The 20,122-nt window shown below is 38.6% G+C and overlaps 1 protein-coding gene across 4 annotated transcripts in view; it reads right to left on the bottom strand.

Annotated features, from left to right (window-relative positions):
* Nucleotides 1–2,495: 2,495 nt before the first annotated feature.
* LOC135474006 (nucleolar protein dao-5-like) overlaps nt 2,496–20,122 on the bottom strand; it is a 73,022-nt gene continuing 55,395 nt past the window's right edge. For all 4 annotated transcript variants that reach the window (XM_064753982.1, XM_064753985.1, XM_064753984.1 and 1 more), the window contains 6 exons: nt 12,293–12,367; nt 11,448–11,526; nt 8,742–8,875; nt 7,412–7,508; nt 4,558–6,812; nt 2,496–3,973 (listed from right to left, as the gene is read on the bottom strand). In XM_064753982.1, coding sequence (XP_064610052.1) covers nt 3,857–3,973; nt 4,558–6,812; nt 7,412–7,508; nt 8,742–8,875; nt 11,448–11,526; nt 12,293–12,367 — 2,757 coding nt within the window. In that variant the 3' untranslated portion in view covers nt 2,496–3,856. The remainder of the gene's footprint in view (nt 3,974–4,557; nt 6,813–7,411; nt 7,509–8,741; nt 8,876–11,447; nt 11,527–12,292; nt 12,368–20,122) is intronic.

The following is a 20,122-nucleotide window of genomic DNA, read 5'->3' as shown; positions in this document are numbered from 1 at the left end:
TACACCCTCATGTAATACTTATTGATGAAGTAAGGTTATTTGACTGGGGTCTGTTCCTCCACCCAATCCTGGAACTGAACCGATCTAAGAGCTTGTTCTTTGCAATACCTGTTTTTAAAACTTTTACTTGACATTCCTCTAGAAAATCTCTTGCATGGTGAAACAGTTCACAACAACTGTATGGCCCTGTGTAACCAACAAAAATCAGAGTACGATGTTAAACCCCAAGCACTCACTCATTCACTAAATCAGGGGCTGGAGCAAAGCCATTGGTAAAGCATCGATCCATATCTGCCAGTTACCCATCTACGGGAAGCCCCGTTGTTCCAATCTAACGAAGTTGCCCGATTTGCATCAGTCATAATCTCTGTCATTTGCCAGGTAAAACATCAGGCTTATCTTTCCAAACACTGTCTTTACTACCTATCCCAATTTACTCTTGCCCCACCCTCATCAGTGAGGATCAATGAGGTAAATATTTTAAAATGTTTCCAGTACATATCAAGTCAGATCTACACACACCTGTATATATTGTACAGGTATGCATCTATCCAAATGTAAACGTGTAAATGAGAAGTCATGGCAACAAGGGCCAAGACAATGGCCAATGGCAGAGATGAGATACAGCCCCCTGGAATTAACAGCTGAAGTTTAGTGAGACCAGCAGTATTTCTGTATGACCTTGGAATCCAAGATGCATCCCTGGCAAAGTTTCACTATGTACATCTGACATTTAGTAAAGTGTACAATGGTGAAGGTTTCCATTTTTGTCTCACCATGTGGAAACTTGGAAACCAAACTACTATTTCTTAGAAAGACTCTTTATCCACCATTAAAAAAAAACAAAAACGAGAAATCATTTTCATCAAAACACTACTGAAAGCTCGATCTAAAAACACCTTCACTTATTTGTCATCGGAATCCAACACTACCTGTGAAATCCCCAACGACCACCTTAGAATACAAAGCTATATTTATTTACTTAATTATTTGACAGGTGTTTTACGCCGTACTCAAGAATGTTTCCCTTATACGACAGCGACCAGCATTATGGTGGGAGGAAACCACACAGAGCCCGGGGGAAACCCACGAACATCCGCAGGTTACGAGCACACCTTCCCAGACAAAGCTATATTTAAATGCATTTAATAAATGATATTCAACAAGGTTTAATGAGTAAATGGCCCGGTTTTTTCTACCACCATAATGCTGGCCGCCGTCATATAAGGGAAAATTTCTCGAGTACAGCGTAAAACACCAATCAAATAAATAAATAAATTAATAAGTAAATGTAAGCGAATTTAGATACAATGTTGTGTAGTGTTTTCTGATGATAAGTACCTTGTCACTGTTTTTTGCTTCAATAAAATGGTTAGTATATGACCTTACATTAACAGCTCTGATCAAATATCTATTTTGAGGTATATAAAGTATGCGTTAGAGGTACTTTCTGCATGGTATTAAATCTGTGTAAGAAGTACCTAAATTTTCTATTTTTTTTAGGACAGATATTAGTAATGATTAAAGCAAGGAATTTCAGTTCTCCCCTAGTTTTGTTGGAAAAGTAAAGATATGAAAAATGTTCATTAGATGTACTCACCATGTGAAAAAGAAAAAGAAAAAAGAGAGATATTAGCTAAAAAAAACCCAGGAGATATTAACTAAAAAAAGCAGGCCAGGTGTCCCAATTTCAAAAATTAGAAAGAATTAGAGTATTTGTTACAAAGATGCATGAAGTTTTGTTCAAATAGGTCTCACGTACTTATCACACATCTGACCTAGTCGTCATATTCAGTATTTGTTCATTAATATTCACATCATCAGGTAAATGTTTTGCTCAACTCTATCATCAAATAGCACTCCGAGAAACAGGAGATAGCAACCCCTTAAAACAATACTTCTTACATTTCCTTTTTCTTTTATTACTTTGGAAAACAAACTCCTTTAAACGGTGCTTCAACAAGTTTGTTAGCGTCCATTTTATCATGCTATCTCTTATGTGAACAAAGCTGGAAGAAAATGAGGGTGTTCTGTACAACATCAGCAGTAAAATGATCTTGCTTCCACATTGCCTTTATGTGAATAACGTGTCGAGTTTTATGGAGTCAAAACTTTAATAATACGACTGAAATGCGTACCTTACAAATGTAATAAGGTAATAACCTTGTCATATCATAATGCCAGCCTGGAGAAAAAGATCAAATTAAAATGAAATGCTTGCAGTAAGCCAGGTTGATTCAGACATCAGGTTATCAATTTACAAATTCAGAAAATGTTACACTCGATGGTCAATGTTTGTCAGCATATTTTCCAATAAACTTCTGCCAGTGTTTGTGGCTTTTTCTCTTATTAGTGTTTGCAGCAAAAGCAGCCATTTCGTTATTCTTGATTTGATTTGAAAACATGCCTACTTGTAGCAAAGGTCACAGAGGAATCTAATGTGTGACCTACTTGTAGCAAAGGTCACAGAGGAATCTAATGTGTGACCTACTTGTAGCAAAGGTCACAGAGGAATCTAATGTGTGACCTACTTGTAGCAAAGGTCACAGAGGAATCTAATGTGTGACCTACTTGTAGCAAAGGTCACAGAGGAATCTAATGTGTGATCGCATCTATTCCAGTTCTCAAGTATCAAATCATTCAGGTATTTTGTTGGTAAGCGATGGCGACATTAACTCCAGCATTAGACTACGCAGTCAGGTAGTAAAAATCCTACTTCTACATGCTGCAACTTTATATTAAAATATCATACTCTCAGTGGTAGCTTTTGATATGGCAAGATTAATTTCAGTTAAGCTTAACAAGAGTCCTCCTTACAAAAAAATAAAGAAAATGAAATAGAGTCCAGTACCCAAGGTTTTAAGCAACCCTGTTCACATCAATGTCTTTTTTTTTTTCTTTACAATCCCGGAATTCTAACCAATAAGTCTATGATATAATGCACTGTACATGTAGTTCACACATCACTGTTTGCACAACTTTACTGCACATTGTAAATATACCAGAAAATAGAAGTTGCTCAGTTGCAATGTAGTACGTAATAAGAATAATAATAATAATAATAATACAGGAGAGATAAGACGGCAACATCAGGCACATCCATTACAAAGGCTAGTTGTAGACTTATCAAAGAGTGAGCAATCAGTCCAGATCTCCCACCATTTTCATTGTACTGCTGGGAGGATGAACTGTATGTACAATAAGATGGGCTGCATAGGTAAACACAGATTTAAAACTGTCAGATGGTGGTCAGCAAGGAGACACCTTTGGTCAGCCTTTGTTGCAGCGCAAATAAACATCTTTTATATTACACAGGCCAGGAACAGATGAAAGAATTTATCAAAGCCAACATTCACTGGTAGTACTAGTCATCAGAGATATGCAAATCCTTTATAAGTATAGCTCCGTTTTTTTCTAGGAAAACCACATTTTTCATTCTACTAAATCCTGTACATGGTGACTGTGAAAAGGCTTTTCCCCGAACACAAGCTCTTGGTCGAATATATTTTGGAATAGCACATGAAACAATGAAGCTCAAGCTTAGGAGAAAGATAAACATCCAATACGACTTAACAGAATGGCATCATCTTCTGGGTATAAACACAGAGGCCAGTAGCTTGAGAATGCTGGCCCTTTGTCGTTGCAGTCTTTGGATGTATGTACAAAATCTCCAAATCACGAATGCCAGGCATTTGTGCAATTGCAATACTAGCGAGCTTCACCACAGCATTTAGAAGCCAGCTCTACTGTTACACTCCAGCCACAGCTCTGGGGAAATGTCCACTGGAAAGTGCATGGACAGTAATGTTCCAGTCTGCCAAGCGTGGACAATTCCATGAAATTCACACGACCACTTTCAGCTCACTTGTAGCTTTTGGTAATTTTTCACCATGTCAAGAACTTTGGAGGATCGTGCCGAAGCAACATCACTGCACTTGTCAGTCTTGGCTTTCTCACGCATAATCACAGGTGCCTGCAATAGTGAAACACAGAATACTGGAGAGTTTTACACAGCCTAAGAAATGGAGCACAGCGTGCCATTTCAAACAAAGACATTCTTTAAGACATTCATACACATGTAAATTCTGCACAAGACAGATTAAGGTAAGGTATTTTCAATGGTCCACTGAAAAAACACCAAAAGTTTGAACCTTCCATCTGAATATAATTAATCATGAACAAAGTTGAAGTGTTTTAATACTGCTGTTTTCTTTATCTATCTCTATTTATCAGCACTTAAAAAACATTTCTACTATATTAACTGATCTAATTAGTATCTAAAATCACACTCAAAAATCTTGCTGTCAGCTTTCATGGATTTGAGAAACCTGGAAAATCATGGTGAAACCCACCCGATATTACCAAATGTGAATCTCAGGACTTAAAATTGGAGATGAAATAGTCAGAGCAGGACTTAAATATGCAATCTCACTGGTCAACAGCCTGACAGTTGCCGTGGACCAGCTCTCTAATCATCTGACCTAACAAAAGCCCCCTCTTGCAGCTTGTTACCACAGACAAACGTATTCATACAGAAAAAGGCTACAGAACTCTTACCTCGTCAGTAGATTTCTCCACTGGTTTAGTCTGGCTTGGCTTTTGAGGAGACATGGGACCAGATTTTTCAATAATCTCTATTTTTTTCATCTCCGGGACTTTGATCTCTGCTGGCTCCTTTTTCTTCTGAAGGTTACTCCTCCAGGCAGGGACACTTGATGGTTTTGTCTCCTCCTTTTTCTCCGCTGGCTTGGCGGTGTTAGAGCTGGATGAGCTGCCCAAAGAGGACTTGTCAATAGTGAAGGTTTTCTGTCCGGGAAAAGATGACCCGCCACCTGTTTTTACACCTGCAGAACTTCCCTCGGGTTTCGCAGGTGTGACTTTCCACGTCTCTGCTGAAGGCTTAGATGTCATTGGAACTGGTTTATCAATCACAAAACTCTTCCCATGCGCTGGTTTACTGACTGCCACCGGAGGAGCACTGGTTGAAGGTTTGGATGGTGGCAAATTTCTTACAAACTTAACAGCCGGTCTACTCACCAGCACACTGCGGCTGTCCGTAGGCGCAGGGGTGGAGGATGATTTCTCCTCTACCTCAACTTTACCTGGAGGCTTGTTTTCTATCAGTATTGGTTTTGAGGCCGATTTCATTTCGGGAGGAGGGGCGATTTTTGTGTTGATTTTCGTTTCCTTGAAAGGTGTCTTGGAGGGTGAGGAGGGGAACGAACTCTTAGCAGGTGAGCTCTGCGTGGCAGACTTTCCAGGAGTTGTGTCTGATGTCTGCACAGTCTTTGATGAATCTGAGCTTTCATCGCCTTTACTAGAGTCTGAACTCTCCTTATCTTCCTTAGAATCTTCCTGGGCCTTTTTCTTCCTGGCCATGACAACCCAAATGGGTTCAGAAGAGTCTGACACCAGGCCACCCTTTAGTGAGAGCCGTTTGGGCTCTGGTCGCTTAGCCGCTGTGGTAATGACCGTCACTCCCTGCCGCGCAGGTGAGGATGGCGGAGATGAACTGACCTTCTCACCGTCCTTCTTAGTCACAGGTTCCTCATCAACAGGCTGTGCTTTATCACCCTCGGGGTTGGCCGTGTTCTCCTCCAGCTGAGGCTTGTTAACGTTTATAGTGACATTATCGTAATCATTTCTGGCAGGCTGAACACTGCTTTTTACAACCTCTTTAGCCAGAGGTGGTTCTGGGAGAGTTTTACTACGACCTTGGCGCTTCTGTTTGTATTCTTCTTTGGGTGAGGCAAGTCTTTGTAAACCAAGGTTGCCATCAGTGTTTGTCTTGCTGCTGAAGGCCACTTTAGCATCTGACACAGTACTGCCTTCAGCTTTTTCTTGAGCATTATTGCCCTTTCCATCTGTTGATGCGCCTTCTGACACTTTACTGTCTTTCGACACAGACACAGAAACATCTGAACTGTCAGTGGATTTCAATTCACCGCTGAAGGTTACCTTACTATCAAACGTCTTGGCACCGGCACCGGCACCAGAAGGTTTAGCATCAGCCTTGGTCTCCTTGATCATGGAAGTCTTTAAACCAGGTCTTAAAGAGGCCCTCACAGAGGACAATGTCTCTGCCTCTTGCACATCACTGTCCTTTGACCCAGTTATCCTGCTACCAGATTCTTCCTTAATGGAATCTCTCTTAGCCCCCGTACTGCCCACATCCACACTGGAGTCGGACTGGGCAGAGAGAGTAGGCCTCAGAGCTTGCTTCGTGACACCTTGACTGTCAGCATTCTCGCTAACTTTAGAGTTGCTAACCTCGTTGTCACCTGAAGTCTTACTCACAGTGTTTTCGTTAACCTTTTCAGGTAAACCAACAGTTTTTAAAGAACCTCTGAATTCGGAAGTTTTAGCCAACGGCTGTTTTCCAGTTGGTTTTCGTTTGTCTGTGTCAGAGGACTTTTGAGGCACAGTTTCCTCGCTAATGTTTTCTTTATCACTATCCTGAGAAGCATCTTCTGTTTTCTTCCCAGATGTCTTCCTTAGTCTATTAAAAGCCTGTGACAGCTCTGTCACCCCCGAAGATGATGTCTTTTCCTTCTCGTCAGCTTTATCAATCGTCTTGATATCCTCTGTAGCAGTAGACTTTGTGGAAGATGGTGCCGAGGCACAAGGGGCTGTACTCTTGGAGACAATCTCCTCAGTTTTCTCCCCTGACAACTTCTGTTTGAGAAGAGGTTTGCCACTGATAGCAGATGGTTCAGGAGAAACGGCTGGGGTTTCAACAGGCTTGTCCACAGAAATTTTCTCCTGACTGCCAGCTTTCTTTGACACTGGCTTAACTGCAACATCTTTAGTGCCTGGAAAGGGTGAAGCGTACATGATTAAGCAACTGCTAGTATTTTCTAGATACAGAGAAAACCTATAATCTATAATCACTTGCCAACTGTCAACCAAATTTAACGTTCCAGGGTCTCTGAACGCTTGACAGTGCTAACCTTAATCATCGCTAAATGCAGGAAATTCCTGCTTTACACAGGGATAATACTCTGCATTTTTGTCCAATCTTGTAATGGCGAAGAATCACCTCAAATATTCCTGGAACGGATCTGAATGGGAATTGAGACTGAGATATGCGTTAAAATTTAACGGATTGGTCCAGTGCCAACCTGTGCACAAAATTCCAACCAAATTCTAGCATACCTTATTCTCAGTAAAGCTGCACAAACAATGCTAAAAATCCTTCAAAAGTAGCCATGATGACATGTAGCATGCAATCAAGTTTAGTAATTTAAATCTTGAAAGTATATAACGTATCATTCTATAATCAATTAAACCTTGAGTGATGATACATATATGTTCCTGATTAGCTAAACATTCACATATGATTAATAAATAAAAACATGATTAAAACACAGATAAATTGAAATAACAAACATAAAATGTGCATTTAGCCTACCATGGGAAGACAACTCTTTCTGGATTACATCTTCTTTGGCGAGTTTTGAAGGAGACTCCTCTGGTAGCTTTGGTAAGGCAGAGGAATTTGGTTTTTTCTGCAGAAATGGAAGAAATATTTCTTTATTGATCGAATATAAAATCTTTTCTTCTCCACTGCTCTACTGATTTAATTCACTAGAAGTGAAGTCAGGTTGTGGCAGTTGTAAGCATTTATCAGATAGCAATCATCTACAGCCCTATTATGTACAGGGCCAGATCTAAAAAAAAGGACAAAAGTTTGGACACTCATAGAAGACATTCTAGTACTCAGTTGGTTTAATGAGAGTTTCAAATGTCTGATGGAGGCAACATAAAACATAGAATAATTACCATAAATTTCGTCCATGACTAAGTTGCCCATTTTTCCTGATTCTGAGAGTTATATTTGTTTTTGGAAATATGTTTTGAGGTTTGCTTGGAACATGCGATGATATTCTACTGGAAAATTATATGTTTCAGCACCAAAAATGATATTTTGTGACATTTATTTGCCTCTAAAAATGCGACGAAATTTTAGATCATTTAGGGTACGTCTTGAAGCCTTTCAGGAACATTTTCATACCACATAAAACAATTTCTTTTCATTGAACATTTTTTCTCTCATAATTTTTGTTATTTTTCCATGTTAGGCTGTTGTGAGGTCCAAACCATATTTATGACATTACAAAACTCAGGCTGTGATGCACCCCTGTTTCATTAAACAACCAAATAGCTTTATAAAAGACTTTTTTGCTTTTAAGACAACTTTTCCTGGTAGGTTACTCTGCCTGTCCAAATCAGGGCAACTCAGCCAATTTCAGGTTTTCATAACAAGTATGCCCTATTTATTCATTTACCACTGTGACAAATTTTGTGAAACATTCCGTGAGAATTCCTGGGTTTAAAGAAACAATCTGCACAGTTTTATGAAACTTGCATCTATAGTGACACAAACAAATCATTCTCGGTGTCATTTCATAATAACTGTTCCACTGAAAATGGTGCTTTAGTGGCCGAAAAGGTTGAAGACTGACAGTAATTTTATTAGTCTACACAAAATAACGCCTGCAGATTCTGGTTCAACAAACATCTTGCACACAGGTTAAAAGATTAAAGAATTTCAACAGCCTTATGGACTTATTTATTTATTTGTTTATTTGATTGGTGATTTACGCCGTACTCAAGAGTATTTCACTTATACCATGGCAGCCAGCATTATAGTGGGTGGAAACAGGCTGAACCCGGGGGAAACCCATGACCATCCGCAGGTTGCTGGAAGACCGCCTTATGAACTGAAGCCTTAGTCCTACCTGCAGCTGTATTTTCTTCCCTTGTCGTGCCCCTCTCCTCGCCTTGGGTGCCACTGAGATGCGGTGCTTGGCAGCATCACTTTTCAGTGCTGTGGTTGGTTGGACGGCACTCAAGTCCAGCTCCATCCCAGTATCTGACCAATGAAAAGGAGCAGTCATAACAGGAATGACAGCAGTGAAGTTCAATATCTTCCAAAACAGGCCCGAGTAACACAAATGTCAGTGTTGACTAATACGGATTACTCTTCAATAATGCATATCAATGCAATAATGCATATTAATGCAATAATGCAATAATGCAAAAATGCAATAATGCATATTAATGCAATAATGCATATTAATGCAATAATGCTGAAGATATGGCAGACTACTTATGAAACATAAGCAATTAATTAATGAGGCACATAACAGATAAATAATTATCTTTCATAATATACATGTTACTACATATTCTAAAATATAGATGACCACACATGTAAAAAAAAAATTTTTCCTCCTAAAAGAGTTCGGGTTAAGTAGTGAATAATTATGGATAGCTGCTCTGAAAATCTGGTGGAATGCTTTTCCCAACAATTAGAATACTATTCCTACAACAGAGAATACTCACATAACATAACACACAAACAAATGATGCTCCTGACGGCGAGAGAATACTAGTGACGTAAGGCATGATTTCAGAATGCTCCTCCCACCTTAAAGAATAATTTTTCTAACACAGAAAAAACTTTTCCCATGATATGGGATACGTGTCCTAACGCATGCAATATTCCTCCACCTATAGGGAGAAGACTTGCTAAACCCTGGAATACATCTGCTACAACAAAAAATACATTGCTTAAGAGATAAAAAACTAATCCTACAATGAAGAATGACCATCCTAAAATACTGAGTAGTAGGCCCATATACCCTGATAACCGTCACTTCCTAGTGAAGTGCCAAGTCCTGCTGGTATTACTGAATGTAGAACTCTTTCTAAAGCATGGAATATGTCCAAGATACTAGAATGAAGTACATGTAGACGTGTGGAAATGCACAAAACGCGCTGACGTAAATGTATACACAATAATACACGCAGAGAGCACCTGCTACATCAGTCTGATTGGCATTCTGATGCGCACCACAAGTTTTCAATTATGGATCTGGTGACTTGTGACATTGTAAAGATACCATGGCACCTGCTGGGGGTGGGGGGTGGGGGAGTGGTGCTCAGTTTATATCAATCTGACATACTTGCATATCAGCAACATAAACTTTCACAAGCTGTCACTCTTATTGACAGTTTTCTTTTGCATACCACTGGGCCCAACCTATGAAATAACTGAAGGTAGCTGATCTCCACAGGAGTGCAGGACAGGAAACTAAGTTGATACTCACACAGTTTTGAAAAGTTTTCTGATTGTTTCACATGCTCCTAGGTTATTTTTCAGAAATTCCGCCCCCCTCCACCCCACCCCCCAAACAAAAGTTGATCCAAATTTGAGCAAGCAGCAAGTGAAGATGTGTGGTGATAAAACAAAATATTTTTATGAGCACAAGGCAACTAAAATGATGTTAAGTAAAATTCACTGAGGCTGCAAGAAATTTATACAGGGCACTAACATCTGGTCCATTATATCAACTGATAAAAAAAAATAAAAAAAAATACTTGAATCCTGTAATTTGCATATATAGCAGTAAGTATGACCAATTAAACTTCATGAGAAATGCGGGCAAATGTACCTGAAGTTCCATAAGTAGCTTCTACATACAAGCCTACAGTCTTGTGTCTAAAAGACCGCAAGCATGAGCGAACAAAACTGATGTGACAAATGCAAATTACTTCTTAACGAGGCTAGGCTCACGCAGGCAGGATTAAAAAGAACAAGTTAATTTTATCTTAGCTGGGGAGGGGGGGGGGGGGGAGTTAAATCACTGAGGAGGAAATCCAAAGCCGACATGTTCAACAAGATTTTTACATTGTCATTTATATATCTGTGGATAACCAAAACATACAAGCATTATACAAAAAAAAAAACTCTAACCACACAGCAAACTTAAGTTTACAAGGCCTAGATAAAAAACAACACAGCCAGCCATTAGAGGCTATACAATTGTCACTCCACTCAAGTTTATTAAAAATCAATGCACACAGACATGAAGATTTATCAAGTGAACATGACATAGGAGTTCACACTTGTACTGCACGTCATGCTTCATAACTGCATGAATTCCGTGAACCGAACTGCAGTCTTGATTAATTTTCTAATTGGACAATTTACACTTCCCGAAGGCGTCTATGATAATAAACCATTACAAAGTAATGATATAGTATTTATGAAATTAAAATAAAATTTTACGTCCAAAACGGCATATCTTACTGCATGTAGAATTCAAGGTAGTGTGTCAATGCCAAATGCTCTTTAACTGTGCAATGGACTTATGTTAAATTGCAATAAAAAAGATGTTATTGGTAGATAGAATATTTCAAATAATCTGGCCAAAATGCAGAAGGTGATAATCCTTGTTTAATTTTGCAGCTGAAGCTTATTGAAGTAATACAGCCCATGAAGATAAATAATCAGAGTTAAAATCTTCTCAAATAAAATCTACTGATAACATACGCCAGAATCTTGTAAATTTTGGCATTTTTCAAAATCTCTTTCACATTTTTCCTGTCCCCATAGAAATCTTCAGGAACGTAAATTTAACAACATCTGGTTCACTCACCTGTGGACGGTGCCCCCTTTGATCTCCTGGTCACAACAGATGCCACCGACGCCTTCCAGTTGGTCTGGAACAGGTCCTCCTGTCATAAAAAACAGTTACTTGTTATTTCCCAAATATTCATTTTCGTACCTAGATAAGACAATGGAAGGCTGTCGTATGGCTAAAACTGGCCTGGCAGACCTTCTCACATCGACCGTATTGTGAGAGGCTCCTGAATGATTGTGCCGTGCTGGCATACTAACCACTTCAGCCAATCGCTTGATTGTTTCAATTTTTATGTCTTGAGGAGCACTATCCTAAATTTTATACAGGCCACTGCAGAAATCTTAAAATATATTTATTTTCAATGAGGGGCCTCCATGGCTCAGTTGGTTAGTGCACTAGCGCAGCATAATGACCCAAAAGCCTCTCACCAATGCGGTCGCTGTGAGTTCAAGTCCAGATCATGCTGGCTTCCTTTCCGGCTGTACATGGGAAGGTCTGCCAGCAACATGCAGATGGTCATGGGGTTCCCCGGGCTCAGCCCGGTTTCCCCCACCATAATGCTGGCAGCCATGGTATAAGTGAAATATTCTTGAGTACAACGTAAAACATCAATCAAATCAATCAATAAATATTTTCAATGATTTATAAATCCTTTCCTCAAAAACATAAACAAAATCTTAAGAAAAACTACGGTTATTTTAGGAGCCAAATTTAAAGAAAAATGGGATTAGGTTGCAAAGAGCAGGATGAGTGTAAATAGTGGTGAAAAGGCCATAAACATCAGAAAACAGAGGCCTACATCCACAGACTGGCACAATAGTATGGTCTAATATTTACATGTACTTGTAAATGGAGCTTACCTCTTCGTTGTCGGAGCTGCCAACACTCAGTAGACTTTTGTCACTGTCCCGACTGGCAGACTTTCCCGGGGTGCCCTGGGGAGACAGAAGTAACATAATATATATGACATCATATTATCAGCTCAGGAAAAATTTGTAACAGGCGTGTAGAGAGCCCCTTACTCATGATTTTGTGCGAAAAAGTTAAACTCATCACTATGCAGTTCTACTTCTAATGGAGAGTTAGACTCCAGCTTTTGTGAAATCATAATTTCACAAGGCACTGGCTTAAATCCACATCTCTACATCACATAGATTGATTTGTGCGACTGGTAAAAGAGAGACACGAATCACACCTGTGCCAGGTGTATAACAACCGACAACAGTCTGTCAACAATGCAACCTTCCTGTTGCTCCACAGATGAAATTTGACGGCTGGGTAAAGCCGCAAAAAAGCACATACCCATATACATACATATATGTATATATATATATACATACACATCCTCCAGCTATGTGCAATGACAGTCTGGCCAGTTACACTATGCCCTGGAGAGAGAAAGCGTGTGACGTCTGTGTAAATAAATTACCCTCAAACACACAACATGTACATATATGAAAATAAAAAAACCATCACTGCCTTGCATATTCAACACAGACATGGTACATATAAATGTATACAACAACACAGCTTTGAAAAGGTACGCATAATACATATGTTAAGCAGTTCCCTTCTCCACAGTCACAGTCTCAATGTCACACAATAATGAAACCCCCCCAAAAAAACTCATCAATTTCTATATATTGACAGTACATACCTTCACCTTCCATTTTTTGAGTAGATTACTTTCTTTTTTTGCCTTACTACTGCCAGACTGGTCATAACTAGTTCGACTGGACTGGCAATACTGTATATTTGTGGGCACCACGGCTTCTGGCAGCCAGAATATGGCCAGAATATTGTGACAGTTTGACCACACCCAGCCTTAGCTGTAGTTAGATGTCAGGGTACTATTAAAGTACCTCTATGGATCAATGGAGACTTTGGCCAGGCTACCTGTAGATGTCCTGCCCTAATGACTACTACTTCATCAGACGTGAAAAATGGTAATCTTCTTGACTATATAGACCAACTACCATTTCTGCATCAGGCCACACAAACAATACTTCATACCAGTACAGTGGAAATGCACAAATCTACAGCTCTAAATCAGACACAGCAAGTGTACATATATTGATAATACCATTTATTTATCACACTGGTGTTTTATGTCATACTCAATAATATTTCACTCATACCAGCACTTACATTGAAGGTTGTCAACTGATCGCAAGCGTTTTAATGTGTGAAATATTAGCATGCGTATACATATGCTCATATTCAAATTCACAATTATTCTGAGCCTTGATCTTCAGAAAACTAATTATTCAGGCATTAAGTGGTCACATTTTCAAACTTGTCTTCTTAAACAAACAGGGTGAAGACTTGTGCTACATTTTCATGGAGAATACACTTTCACTTCTGTAAAATTATCCGATTACAGCGCATCATCCTTTAATATCAAAATTCATGTGGGTAACTGACAATTTTAAACACGGCATTAAAACTACATTCCTGAAATACCATTCCAACTATTCTGTGATTCTCTGATGATTAATAACTAATGTTAATTAATAACTAAGAATTTAGCTCATGCCGTTTTTCCTCATTTTATAAACATCCAAATGTTAAGATGTTATCATACATGTAATTATTAAAAGAATCACACACAACAACACTAATATTCAGACCAGCACTAAAAGCACGATATTGTACTTAACCTGACCACACGTTCTTTTCTCTGACCTATACTTGGTAGGTCCTAAAGCATAGGACGTACCACGTACGATTTCGACAGACAGAGCATGAAATATGCACATCAAAAAATAGAACTCCACACATTCCGATATGTAATTAGATTGTCAATGACAGCCATAAAACTCAACAGGTACTACCGGTAGATAAAATAAGTATAAATAAGTTTAATACTGATGTATGTTCCATTACTTACTACATATGCTGGTTAAACTTAAACAGTACCAGCACCTTTCATGACATAAAGAGTGAGGATTTGACCTTTGTTTATAAGCTCTGCTCGTAGTAGATATCTGAACATTTCTTTTTTTTTTCAATTAAAAAGTAGGAAAACAAACGAAGAAACTGACAATAGGCTTTACCATCTTTTCCCAAAATGTAACAATTCAAATACATACCAATTCAAATCCACATTTCTATCCCCGTGAAACTTTAGTAGTTTTCCCTTCATAGATCTCAAAACAGTGTGACACACAAAGTAATATACAAAGCAGCATAAGGAAAAACGGAATATGTTCAAATATTTCACGTGGAGCCTGGCCAGGTACATGTCATCTTATACCTTGAAAAGTGCCGAGAGACCTCCAGATACAATGGCCTGTGCAAAGAAACACGTTCTAAGGCAAATATATGAATAATAGAAGAAAAGAAAGGAAATGAAAATAGCAATGTTAGCTCACCTTAACTTCCTCCATGCATTGTTTACCTTGCCAGCTAGGCTGTGAGTATGGTATACATGTAACGGTTCAGTTTCAACGTCCACCTGTACATGTCCTATAACTACCTGAAGTCGTTTATTGCAATCAGCAGCATACCTGCCCAGGTAGAGCAGCACCTGTGTTGTATGAGCACCTTTTCCAATCAGCACCTGATACTGCGCTAATCAAACCCTGAGCGCACTATTACCTGTGTTAATTACCTGCTCTCCACATTAGACTCTACTTGTTAAACACAGGTACGCTGTACATTCAGTTAAAATACAATGACAAGGGTTAAGACTGCCGGTTCAACACTAAGGTTTACAAACTACATGTAGTGAAAAAAAATTCCTGTAACACTGAGCAGCATAATCTTACAAGGGCTATATGGAGTTGTATGCGGATTAATTTATGCATTTGTATAACCTTTTTCAAACAGTATGTTTAGACATACAGGTAGTTCTAATAATACACAGCCAGCCATAACAAACTCATTCACCCTAATTTTTCAACATTTTCAACCACCATTTGCAACCAATATTTTGAAACATTCGGAGAGATCTATGGGTTGTAGAGAAATAATTTGTCCAGTTTAAGAAAACTTGCATCTTTAGTGACACTAACAAATCATTTTAGCGTCATTTTCATAAGTCTATACATAAATTCCGCTAAAAAAAACAAAAATTGAATTAGACGGTCAAAAAGGTTTAAGATTTGCTGTAATAAAAGCACTCACTAGATTGCGTCACTTCAAAACTGAACACAATGTTTACGTAATTTAATCAGCATAAGGCAGAAGTACCACAAGGTTTTTTGGAACCTCAAAACATGCAAATCATGGCAGAGTGAATAACAGACACTGCTATCAGACTTGGTGCTGATGATGGAAACACAATGGGTCCTTCTATATGAAACTCTTATAATAAGTCAACACCGTATTGACCAGAAAAGCAAATATATTAAAAAAAACGCGACTTGCTTTTAACTGGTTTCTGGCTTTCACTGGTGGAACAGATTTTACTAACTGTGAGATAAGCAGTTCTGCATGTACATGTACTAAGACAATGCTAATAGTTTATGAAAATGTTTGAATGACAAATGTTAAGCTTTTAATCGTCTACAGGCAGTTGTATATGTCACATACATTGCATCACAGGTAATACTAATGAGAAAATGTGCATAAGTAATTATCATTATGTGTAATGCATGTACAGAACAACACCTGTGCTAGGATGTCTGTTAAACAACTGTGGTTTGGAAATATGTATATATGAAGTTAACAAAGGATAGGAGTCTTTTTATCGGCTGTCACATGTAAAATGAGCCTACTACATTATAACATTCCACACAATATTACCGTTTTTGAAAAATTTACTTACCATGTATTTGTTCTTGAAGAAAACCCTACATTATTTTTTTTTATTACCAAGCTTATTACTTCCTGATGCTTTAGGAGAGAGATGATGTTTGTTTTATACCTGTATTTACCTGTTACACCATTATTGTTCACCTGATTACAATGTATGGAACATTTGGCCAATTCTGCACTCAGCTTGAAAAGGTCAAGGGCATACAGTAATTATTCAGTTGTCTAGTGATAACAACAAAAACCACAAAGTTTGACAAATGACGGGTACCGTATGCATTTTCAGCCTTGCTTCCCTCCTTTCAAATCTCTACTCAACATCTACGACATATTATCATTATCTGGGGTCTTTAGGCAGATAACCAGGTACAACTGGTACTGTTAATTAATTGTTAACAGCAAATGCTGTTATAAAAAAAAAACCCAAAACCTTCTAATTAAATTTCTTGTTCTTTGATATTTCATTTGATAAAATACAGATTGAAGTACGAACATTCTATACTTTGTAGCTGTTTTCATGCTGGCTGACTTGGTAACATTGATTTCTTTGATTCTAGCCTAAATTTAAAGTTATGTATTCAAGCTACTTGGTAACTTTGATTTCTTTGATTCTAGCCTAAATTTAAAGTTATGCATTCAAGCTACTTGGTAACTTTGATTTCTTTGATTCTAGCCTAAATTTAAAGTTATGTATTTAACAGTGATTTCATGAGCATTTTCATACTATGTCCATGAACTTACTGGCATTTTAAGTCAGTTTTTAAGTTGATAACAAAAATAATTCCTTTTTGATTAAAACGTGATTATTTCCATGAATAAAAATATTTAAAAGCTGCCTGGTATTTTGCATACTTCAAGGCTCCTATGCATTTATTATATTATTTTATTATTATATAATAAATTATTATTATTATATTTATTATTTATATTCCTATTATACATTTAAAATAAGATGCAATTTGGGAGTATCTTGGGGCAACGGTCCCTGTGTCCGGTCAATGACCTTCTGGATCAATAACATTTGGGTCAGTACCACCAACCAATTTATACGCACAAACATGTGACCTCTATATTCAGACAAACATCCATACTGATTCACTGAGTATTCTTAGACAGGCCTACTGAAGACGGATGATTGGGCAGTGTAGTCCGAGATTTTGAATTCCTTAGAATTCTCTTGCTTGTACACACATGTTTTGTAAAATATCTCCGTAAAACACAATACATCACTGAAAATGCTGAAACTCACAGTATGCATTTATCTCTATATTCCTGCACGTAGAGCCAGAGTATAAGCTATTAACAGAATCTAAATGTGTCAGGTCTGCACTCAGCTTAACTAAAAACCTAAAGCCCGATAGTTACATTCAGTGAGAAGGAACAATAATCATGATTTGCCAACTGGCAGAAGTTTTACCTGATTCCAAACTGCAGCTGTCAGGAAAGACAAAACTGATACGATGAGTCATGTTTTCATGCTGTGTGCGCATTTACTCCATTATTAAAACTGTGAGTTTAGGTTTTCCGCTATTGTTTTTATTTACTAGCCATTGGGTGAAACAGTGAGCACACCTTCCTTGCATGTTTAATCAAGTAGATTACATCTGATACCATGTAGACATGGAACATGAGATGATAGTCTTGCACCTAATCCAACATGTTACAGCTCTCGCACACACAGTGCAAATCAAGCAGAAACTGATGACAGGCCAGCAGTCAGATTTTTCCCGGACAGATCTGCGAGATGATAAGCATAACATGACAGCTCTAGTCCAATCTGTCATGAATAGGTCTAAAGAAAAAAGTCGAGAAAAGTATCAGCTTTTGTGATGAAAGAATTTATTTCACAAAGCCGACTCATTGTAGCCAAACTCTAAAATGATACTTCTGCCCACATGAGTTTGTGTTCTTTTGATCATCAAAGCAAAACAGGAAATATACAACAGGAACAGCATTAAACTGCATAATTACTGATGCATCACCTGAAGTAGTAAGACAGTTTCCTATTGAGCTCTTTACTACACACTGATAATGGGTGTCTCTCATTTATATACCGTACGTCATTCGACTTCAACAGGAAATTGTCGACTCAACTGCATTGTGGTACTTTAGGGTACTGGATGGTTGCCCTGATTCCACGTGAAAAATACTCCATATAGATCCCCGGTACAAACATGACATAGCTAAAAGAGTCTCACGATGACCCAATTCATTAAATTCGCTTGAAATTGGTAAGTTTTGAATTTGTATAATATCCGATTCCCAGAATCCACAATATATGCCACACCCATACTTAAGTATGTAAGTATCACAACTGTACCCCAGCCAAATGGCAATGTGCATACAGGATTTATACGTACAATCAACAATACAAAGCAATGGGTATTACTCTACTTTACAGCATCTATTGATTTACTTTACTATGCGCGCATTTGGGCTAGTTGTACTTACCCCAAATGGTCACCACTGAAGAAGCTATGAGATTTGGTGTTGCATGAAGTATGGAGCTATGTATTCCTCCAAGACGGAAAATACCCACGGCATTACCATTCAATACCAGAGCAGTACCAACTTGTGTACCTATCTGTGACTGAATACATACACCCAAACACAGACCTAAAGCTATACACCCACCATCACACTCCTGCAGCAGTACACCCAAACACACTTGTGAAGCAGCACACCCACCAACACATTCCTGAAGAAGCACAGCCAAACACACTTCGGAGGCGGTACACCCAAACACACTCCTGAAGCGGTACAGCCAAACACACTATTGAAGTAGCACACCCAAATACACTCCTGAAGCGATGCACCCAAATACACTCCTAAAGCGATACACCCAAATACACTCCTGAAGCGATACACCCAAATACACTGTGGAAAAGGTACGCCCAAACACAGTACAGCCACATGAATACCTTGGTGTGAAGACACTAGAGAAGAGAGTCTGGACTCAGGGCAATCTGATACCCGATACCCTCCCAGGATCAATATTCCCTGATCACAGAGATGTCATTGGAAACCGCTTTCCCCCTGAGAAGCTACAACCGACCACGTTATTTCTGGCCGTACAGCGCCATATTGTTCGAGGACGAAGCTTTGTGTAGGGCTTCAGTCCCTCTGATAATACCATCAGGTTGTCCCTACAGAAAACCACAGTCCAGTAGGGGGTTGATTACTGGTCATTGTGGAGGCTTAATAACGAGCTCAGATAGCTAACGACAGATAACACAGCCCTTTACAATCACAACCTCTCACTTCAAAGAAAACAGGAGTAGTCTACTGATGGAAGCAGACAAAAGAGGTCTTCTCCAAAATCGCAAATTTACAAAAAGAAAAAAAAAACCCAAGAGATTTCACTGCAGACAAGGATTAGAAAATGGCATTTTCAATGGTAAAACTGAAACCCATTTTCCCAGAACATTGTGAAAAACACAAACCGATTTCTTGAATTTATCTTAGTTTTTAAATGCAACATCAATCAACTCTAAGGGGAAACGTACAAACAAATTCAATTGCATTTTGTACAAAAATAGAACAACGTCAATCAACCCACAGAGGAAAAATATAAACACCACCATCTCAGTTACAAACACATATAATATGGTGTTTCCCTAACCTCACAAGGAAATTGATGTTCATTTCTCTTCACCCCAGGGTTCTTAACATGATAGCTCTCTAGCGCACGATTGTGATGGCTTACTGCACGGCAGGCTTCCATTTGCCACTGCCTTTGTTCTGCTGATGTACATTTCATGCCACAACAGCAGACGGTTCCGTTCTAACCGTTACCCCTAAACGATACATCCAATTGGATACTCTTAAAAAACCACTCTACTACACGCGTCTCTTTCAGCATCAAACTGTGCAATGGTGTTTCATTATTTAGCTGAATTCCCATGATCATTCCTACCTGTGATGTTTACATG

Source organism: Liolophura sinensis, chromosome 8 (genome assembly GCF_032854445.1).
Source record: "Liolophura sinensis isolate JHLJ2023 chromosome 8, CUHK_Ljap_v2, whole genome shotgun sequence".
Taxonomy (NCBI): domain Eukaryota; kingdom Metazoa; phylum Mollusca; class Polyplacophora; order Chitonida; family Chitonidae; genus Liolophura; species Liolophura sinensis.
This window is presented reverse-complemented; position numbering and strand designations above follow the sequence as displayed.